The sequence below is a fragment of the Festucalex cinctus genome, chromosome 4, assembly GCF_051991245.1.
Source record: "Festucalex cinctus isolate MCC-2025b chromosome 4, RoL_Fcin_1.0, whole genome shotgun sequence".
Taxonomy (NCBI): Eukaryota; Metazoa; Chordata; class Actinopteri; order Syngnathiformes; family Syngnathidae; genus Festucalex; species Festucalex cinctus.
Window position 1 is genome coordinate 32,407,391 of NC_135414.1, and position 8,636 is coordinate 32,416,026.

The 8,636-nt window shown below is 46.4% G+C and overlaps 2 protein-coding genes across 3 annotated transcripts in view; both read left to right on the plus strand.

The window, feature by feature from the left end:
• Positions 1-536: 536 nt before the first annotated feature.
• lins1 (lines homolog 1) lies at positions 537-6,273 on the plus strand. 2 transcript variants are annotated; one of them, XM_077520450.1, is made up of 6 exons: positions 537-898; positions 975-1,064; positions 1,921-2,053; positions 2,847-3,374; positions 4,713-4,887; positions 5,729-6,273. In XM_077520450.1, the coding sequence occupies exons 1-6, from the start codon at positions 593-595 to the stop codon at positions 6,141-6,143; spliced, it is 1,647 nt and encodes a 548-aa protein (XP_077376576.1). In that variant the 5' UTR covers positions 537-592; the 3' UTR covers positions 6,144-6,273. The 2 variants fall into 2 exon arrangements, with proteins under 2 accessions (XP_077376576.1, XP_077376577.1); XM_077520451.1 differs by having other exon boundaries at positions 540-898; positions 5,732-6,273.
• A 1,869-nt stretch (positions 6,274-8,142) lies between these two features.
• Positions 8,143-8,636, plus strand: part of LOC144018213 (cyclic nucleotide-gated channel beta-3-like) — a 35,343-nt gene continuing 34,849 nt past the window's right edge. Inside the window, exon 1 of the mRNA XM_077520456.1 lies at positions 8,143-8,284. The gene's annotated coding sequence lies outside the window, so the exon portion shown is untranslated. The remainder of the gene's footprint in view (positions 8,285-8,636) is intronic.

Here is an 8,636-nt window from a genome sequence, read left to right on the forward strand (position 1 = left end):
CACAAGGAGAAAGTGCAGAACCAATTGGATCACAGCAGCCATAAACAACAAAAAAAAGACGATTTGAGATCCTCCTCATTGCTTGTGTCGAGATCGCTTCAAATCAGGTCAGGTGAGTCAATTGCGCAATCAGTCGTGTAATGTCGCTCCTTTGTATAATTGTGATTGTGTTTTACAGGAGGAAGTGAGAGAAATCCCTCGAATATTAATGGCGCCCAATTGTGGGCTGACACACTGATGCTCAAGTATATTTTTGTCAGAAAAACAAGTTCCTTCGGCAGCGTTTCACCACACGTTCAAATTGAATTCCGCACAAACTTGAGGTGAGCTTTTTCCACCAGCGCTCCCATTCCCTTTCTGAACAAACACCGCCCCCCTGTGCCAAAGTGCGGCACTGCATAATACAACTCTTTCAAGAGCCATATGAATGACCAAAATGGTTTCTCTAAAATGTGTTTATTAAAAATAAAGGTTTGGTAACAACAACAACAAAAAAATGCCAGTGTTTCGAATTAAAGATAAAAAGATTTGGAAAAAAACGGCGTTTGAAGGTGACGCCTCGTGTCACGTGACACTAGCCTCTCCCACCAAGATGGCGTCTCCCTGCGGATCGCCTCCGCAGCTCGCGGCCGTCCTCGCTCAACTTTACGAGCTTTTCTCCGTGAACGCCGACGCCACAAGACGACCGACGCAAGACGTCGAGGAGCTGGCGCGCGCGATCCTCGGCGGCGTGCACGCGCATCGTGGCCACCGGCAAGATGGCGCCGCCGCGGACGTGAGCTGCTTGGCGCTGACGCTCATCTGCAGGATGGTTGCCGCGGTGACGTCACACGGAGCGCACTTCTACCGGGACGTGCTCGAAGTCCTGCTTCGGGATTTGGACGTGGTGTCTCACATGGCGAGTTTGTCTCCAGCTAAGTGCGAAATAACTCCAGCTAATGCTAATGCTAATGCTCATGCTAATGTTGCTGCAGGTGGCCGACTTTGGCTGTGAAGATCAACTGGTCCGGCACATGGCAGCGAAGAGCGCCTCCGCGTGTGTCCTCTATCAACTGCAAGTGTCCGTGAGTACATTTGGACCACTTCGGCACCCGCGCTCTTCGTTGTCGATGCATTTTGAACGTTTATCAGCGATAGATGCCACCGACTTCCGGGTTTCCACACATCAGCGCCGTTTCCGGCCAATGCCGGCCGCGTTCCAACACTCGCGCCCCCAACCGGGTCGTCTCAGCTCTCTGAAGTAATTCGGACAACTGATGCTGCATTCGAGGATGGTCGGAAGTCGGACTTTTCCGAGTTGAAACCAGGAAGTACGGGAACGCCCCCTTGAACTCGGAAATTCCACTTGCCAAGTATGGGGGAAAAAAAAAAAAAAAAAAAAAGGACCCCGACTTCACCGGCGGACTACAATGTGACGTCACTCTGAATGGCAAAACACAATTTACAGTAAAACTAGATAGCTTTCTTCATTCGTAAACATTCGACATAACTCGCGACATACGTGACAGTATTGTTGCTCAGTATGTCAGTATTGTCTCCCTGCATGAAATTATACCTTCAACTACTAAACTATTAAAACTAGAAATGAAGCAAAATTGCAAAAAGGTAAGTTTTCTGGAAGTTAAATTGAGTTTTGAGGACTAAAATAAAAAACAATTAATGTCCATCCACCATTTTGTTTTTACGTTTGCCTCGAACCAAAAAAAACCCCCCAACTGGGATATATCCGAGCATCCTCGAATGCAGCGTGAGACAGACGCACGGGAGAGAGGCACAAAGGTGGGAGGCAGCGCAAGTGTTGGGACGCGGCCCGCACGCTGCAAACAGGAAGCGGAAACGAAGCTGATGTGTGGAAAAAGCCGCAAGTCCTGCCTCCTCCGTGATTGTCCACGTTTGTTGTTGTTGTTGTTGTACGGCTAGGGCGAGGTGAATGGGGCGTGGCGCGGGACGTGCGAGCGGGCGCTCCTCCACTTTCCCGCCGGCCCCCAACTGGACGCCCGCTTGTGGTCGCTGACGTGCGTCCTCCGCAAACTTGTACGGGACGAGCGCCAAGGTCAAATCTCACTCGTCATCATCAAGCTGAGTCGTGCGCTGAAAACGCAATATGACGCCGTGTGCTGCAGCAAAAGTCATTTGTCTACTTGCTGTCAACTGATGATGACATCATCATCACCTGTGTTGAGGAATCATGGCTCACCTGTTTTCTGGGTTTGCTCAGTAAACTGAGCCATAATTGGTCGTGACCTACTTCCTCAGCACAGGTGATGATGTCATCATCAGTCGACAGCAAGAGGGGAAAAAAAGTAGTTTTTAAAGGTATTAATTGTTCATGAAAAATAATGTAGTTGTCAAATTAATTCTGGAGAAAATATTCACTTTTCACTGCTGAAAATGGTTGAATGAGTCAAGTGTCCCTTTAATATTTGTCAAAACAAAATATGTGTTCACATGTTAAAACTGAAGACATAATCCACATTTTTCATCGAAACGTATGCAAAAGTGAATATTTTGCTGGATGGATCAACACAAGTCTTCTTCACGTGAAGACTTGCGTCCATTTCCCCTCCACTCTTCTGAGGCGCTCCCCCTAGTGGCCCGCCCAGTTATTGCTCAATAAGTCATGAAGAATGGAGCTGTTCTCGTGTCTGGATATGAACGACAAATATCGGCATACTTGTGTCGATGTATTGATAATCTTCTCGGGAGACATTTGAGTCGGTCCAGTTGTTTGTCCTTTTCGTCTGGTGAAAGAAGAAAAGTGCGGGGTGTGCTGACTTTTGTGACGTCCCTTTGGCATGGTCGTCATGAAGTTTTGGCGAGCTTCGACGTTTGTGTGCACTTTTCAGAAGCGGTGAGGACGCTTGTTGAAACGTTTGCCGCCAGCGCGGACGCGGCGGCGGCCAGGTTCCTTCGGGCGGGGCGCGGCCACGAAGGCGTCGCCGACACCTTTTGCCTCCTGCTGGACCTGCTGGAAGTCCTGGCGGCGTCCGGCGCCGCGAGCGGTCCCCGCTTGACGTCCGTCCACGCCGCCGCCTTGCTGGCCGCCGTCGGCCGCGCGCCGCGCTACTTTGTCGGCAAGAGGGCGGCGCTGCTGCTGAAGCGGGCGATGTTGCGCAAGGCCGGCGAGGACTGGCTGGGGGCGTCCCGAGAGGCCGCCGCCGACGTCGGCCGTCTCGCCGTCGCCACGTTGGACGCGGTAGCGGCCGATTGGTTGGCGAGCGTCCGCGTGGGGTCGCCCTCGTATTTTGGCGGCGCCGGCGGGCGCATCGGGAGGTGCGATGCGGTCGTGCTGCGAGCCGTCAGCCTGCTCGTCATCAAGAGCGTCCAGCATCACCTGATGGCCCACCACGACGACGACGACGACGACGACGCAGGTGAGAGCCACCCAAATGGTCATCGGCGGTTAACGTGATCAATTTCCATATCTTCCACGCATTTGGAAAATCCAAAACACAAGACGAGACATTCGTGGTTCAAGGGATCACAAAAGTCACACTTGAGATCATTCTTCAGATTGGCAAAAACAAACAAACAAACAAACATAACTCGTACGTCATTTCTTTTTAAAATGCTTTTTCCCATTAAAAACAAACAAATCAACTCAAAATATCTCATGTAAGCGTTTAGGATTTAAGAACACAACTTTGAAGAGCAATATGGCAGAAATATTCTTCTTTTTACATAATTCATGTGTCAAACAAGATATTAATGGCTTAAAGTTGTGTGCCTAAAATCTAAATGACTAAATTTGACATTTTGAGTTGAATGTTTTTCTTTTTAATGACAAAAGTGTTTCTATAAAATAAGTGAAGACAAAGTTGTATTTATGTTGATTTTATTTTTGTAATAATGAAAAGCCCTCAAAAAGTAATTGAAGGCGCAATCATGGAGAGTCAATTCCAAAGTAATCTTGGTCCAGAATATTGAAAAAGAATTCAAGTTAGCAGCTGTGAAAATCATTTACAGCTGCCAGCCGGGCACCCGTCGCTAATGCTAACAGTAGCTGCTAGCTAGCTAATGCTGCATTCGAGGATGGTCGGAAGTGGGACTTTTCCGACTTCAAACCAGCAAGTGTGTACGGCAACGTCCCCATGAACTCAGAAATTTGTATTTATTTTTTTGAATTCCACTTGCAAAGTTGAAAAAAAAACAAAAACTTCCCCGACTAATGAAGGTGACGTTGGGGTGCTTTTTTTCCGACTTCGCAAGTGGAATTTCCTAGTTCCCGTACATACTTCCTGGTTTGGAAAAAAAAAGTTTGAAAAGTCCGACTTCCGACTATCCTCGAATGCAGCATTCGTTCTGCCGTGTCATGGAATGACGCCGTCATTAATTAGCGGTTAGCGTCCTAAATTAGCGATTGAGCGCGAGTTGGGGATCGAGTCGTGTTGATGTTGCTCACAACCACAAGCTGTCAATCAACTACCATAAAGTCGCATCTAAAAAGGGAAGTCAAGCTAGCCATCACGCCCCGACGTGAGACAACTTCAAAGTAAAAGTGTACGAAAGCTATTTGCATTGCCGTCAATGTCATGCTGTATTTGCTCAACTTTATTTTGAAGTTAGCTTGTTACTTAGCTTAGCTAGCATGCTTCAGCTTCCTTCACATGTCCGAATGATTTCGACTGGAAATGTGCACTTTTTTTGTTTTTTGTTTACTGAAAAAGCAAAACAAAATGATTTTGTTGTTGTTGTTGTTGTCCGGCGTTGAGGTGCCGGCGAGGCGGGCGTCCATCTGGCCCGCCTGTGGCTCTTCCTGCGCGAGAAGGGCGTGCGGCCGCCGGACGAGCGTCACGACTGCGCCGTCCTGCCGCTGCTGTTCGCCGAGCAGGACGACGACATGATGGAGGCGGCCAAAGCCGCGCTCATCATCTTCCTGCGACTCAGGTGCGGGCGGACCTGCAAAACAAGCGTCAGCTGGTGCATGTTGCAAAATAGATCGTTTTCATGCCAAAAGTGGCACTTATTCAAAAACGGTCCCATTTTGGCTCTTTGATCTTGGAAAAGCGTTTACATACAAAAGTTTTGTCCTCGTTCCGAAAAACAAAGCAAAATGTTGCATAAAAGCGTGCTTACTTATTTGCCGCTTGTCAGTTGGTCTTGCTGTTGTTTACGCGGCAGCACGCGACGTTCGATACCGTCAAAAGGTTGGAAATCGGGTGAGAGTCTTTGACAGTCTCATGATTCAATTCGATTCAAATTTTTGGGTCTGCAGTTGGATTCGGAATCGATTTGCAATTCAAAATGATGTGATTGACAATGATTTCTGCTTCATTTTCTAGATGAGCAAATAATTGTCATGATCTCCTCCAGCCTGATTCGCTAATGCTAATTAGCGCGCTACTCGCGGCACTTTTATCCCTCAAAAGAGCGCTTTATTCATCCAAAACGCTTCAGGAATGTTTACATATTATTTCTTAACATGACTCACCGGCATATGCTCTTCCGACACTTCAAAAAATAACTTTTATTGGCATTATTTGATGGTGACTTTTTTTCTTCTACTCTCTAATATGGCTCCAACTTGGCACCACACTGCCGCGAATTGGCCAAATCGGGTACAACATGAACAGCGTTCCCAAACGAGGGCAAGACAGAATCAAATAATTGAAATAAAATCAAATTAAAGATATTTAAAATCCATTCTAAATTGGACTAAATGAGATTCTGAAGAGAATTTTTTTTTTTTTCTCCATTTTTTGGCATTGAAAATGTTTCCTGTCCCCAGCAGAGAGCGAGTTTGTGGGCGGGACGACTCGGCGGCCGGCCACGCCTCCTGCGCCGCCGGCTGCAACCCGCACTGCCACTTCCTGTTTCTTTTGCGCGCCGTCGGGTGGGACCACCGCATCCTGCTGGACTTCCTGGTGTCGGCGGAAACCTGCTTCCTGGAATACCTGTTGCGCTACCTGCGCCACCTGCGCAGCGACCGGCGGGGCTTCGCCGCCTCGTGCCGGCGACTGGACGCCGAGGAGCGAGACGGAGGGGAGCGGCGCCCGCGGAGGAGGAGCCGGCGCACGCGGGCGAGGGCGTCGGCCTGCCTGGTCCGGCTGCGCCTCCTGGTGGCCAGGCTGCACCGTAACAAGCTTTTCCCGTACAAGGCGGACGCGCTCCTGCGACTCTTAACGCAAGCCAGCCCGGACTGACGCAATGCTTGGCAATATATCGAATTCATTCGATATTTCGCCGTTTTCAAAATGGAATTGTTGACAATTTGTGAAATTGACTTTTGTCTTGTGGATGATTAAAATGGGTTCTTATGTTCTGTTCCATGCAGATATTTTGTGAGTTGTAATTTTGCACAAGTGGCAGAATGTACGATGGACATGTTTACAATCGCTGCCAACTCCAGGGAGCTCTCGAGTTACCGACGCTAGCGATGTAACTCCACTTCAGTCGAATTTCCCCATTAAAGTCAATATTTACATCAAAAATAATTGCATTTAAAAAAATCTAAAATACATTAAAAAGAAGAAAGAAAGGGAAAAAAAAAAAAAAAGGTGCTATACGAATGTCCAACTGAAGCACAAGTCTTTGCTGATGTTCGTCAGTGTCTCCTTTCTGCGATCGTTTTCTGATGTCTAGCTTGGTTTCCATGGTAACTGCTTTTCTTTTGGCTGGACCAACGTTGATAGAAGACGTCGCTTTCTTCTTCTTTGGTTCCATGATGTGGGGGGGGGAAAAAAAAAAAAAAAAAAAAAAAGAGGGTGAACAAACCAAAGATACTCCCACAAGCGCTAGCGCTAGCTAAGGGCTAAATAGCGCAAGAGGGGAAAACACTGCGGCCAAAATGGCGGACGTCGAGACAAAATGGTGGACGGGGCCAAAATGACGGACCGGGCGTAACCATTGTAAAGCGGAAACACCTTTTCGGTCGAGTGCGCCCTAACTCGACGACTCCCTTCACTTCATTTTTAAACAAAAACTATGAATGTTAAGCTTATGTTCAAACTGATCTCGAATCAATATATGTTACTGCTGTCTCAACATTTTGCACAGGAATTATTTTTGAATAAATGAAACTTTTCAATAAATGTTTGTTGGGTTTAATTGATTAGAATAGTCATCATTCTGAATGGATGCAAATATATATATATGTCCTGGAAACAATTTGGTTCATCCTTTCCAGATGTCGCCTGAAAATGTGAATTTGCAGTCAGTGCGTAAAGAGTCGACTGGATGACTTCCGGTTCTTTCCCAAATAAGACTCCTTTCCAATGGATGGATTTCGTGAGCGATGACCAGTAACCAAATGTTCCTGCCATCCACTATTCTGAGCAGCACTTGAATGTGAACAGCACATACACACCTTGTTTTCAGGGCAATGGCGGGTTTGAGATCATTCTTAGCGAAACAAAACTTGAGCTTGCTCCACATTATCATTTACTCTGAATCAGAATGGATATCGGTTGTCACTAAATGGATTTTATGTATGTATTTGATACGATATTTATTGCTCTTCTGTAAAGCGCTTTGTTACAGTTCAGACTGTTTGAAAGCGCGATATAAATAAACTTGAGTTGAGTTGAGTTGAGCTGAGTTGTTTGTTCGTGCCTTCATTGGGAGCGTTGTTCATGTTGTACACGATTTAGCCACTTAGGGGCAGTGTGCTTCCGCGCATTCCAACTCTGGCGCGTTAGCCAGTCGTCCCACTGATCTGAACACATGACTGGATAGCCGAGAGCGCAAACGCATGTGAAACGATTGGGCGGCCGGGGTGGGGGTTTGTGGCGGGGTGCTCACTATTATAGAACAAGTTAAAAAAAAAAAAATGAACAAGTGGACAGTATGTGCTGCTTTGAAGACCCCCTTTTTTCTTTTATCGCTTAGTTCCTTAGACCCCAATATTAGAATTGGCAGATGCATCTTTTGTTGAATTACAGTTAGAATTCTTTCATTAAAAATGTACACGTTTCCTCCTGTAAAAATCATGAAGCATATAATTTATACATGTATTTAAGGCAAGTTGTAAAATGTCTGAATTCTTATGTTGAACAAATTAAAACATGATAAATCGTGTTGTTTCTACTAAGTACTGTCAAATCTTCTCAAATTTGAATACTGTAAACGTCCAGTAGGCTAACGTATGCTGACAAACGTTTCTTGGGAGGTGCAATATGGCGGCCTCGCCACCTCAAAAGTCTTGCGGCTATCCGGTCATATATTCAGATCAGTGAGTAGTAGGCCACACTAAAGAGTAGAAGGAAAAACAAGTGACGATCAAGTTCTCCTCAATACAAGTTGTTTGTTTCTGTTTTATTTTACCAAGTACGAAGAGCATATGCCTGTGAGTAACGCCCAGCTACTTCTCTGTATACATTCATACATTTTGTATGAATTTTGTGTGATGAAAGTGCCGCGAGTAGCGCGCTAATTAGCATTAGCGAGTAAATGGCGTTTTTCATTGCGTATTAGCCTTGAGCTAGCTACGTTGGGGAAACAAGCCAAACAAAAGTAGATTTGCATTTAACCGAAGTGTGTACTGTATGTCATTCGCGTTGGTTTTGTGTCTTTAGTTTGACAATTAACCTCAACTGGAGTGTCATGAACGGCTTGAAAACAGCAACATTGGACTCTGTGAGGGAATCTTCTGCCTAAACTGAACACAAGTCTGCTCAGGGAAGGCACAACAAACTTAT

Coding starts and splice junctions, on each gene's coding strand:
- lins1 (XM_077520450.1), top strand. CDS start 593: ATGGCGTCTCCCTGCGGATCGCCTCCGCAGCTCGCGGCCGTCCTCGCT. Junction 899..974: donor TGGACGTGGTGTCTCACATG/GCGAGTTTGTCT, acceptor ATGTTGCTGCAG/GTGGCCGACTTTGGCTGTGA. Junction 1,065..1,920: donor TCTATCAACTGCAAGTGTCC/GTGAGTACATTT, acceptor TTGTACGGCTAG/GGCGAGGTGAATGGGGCGTG.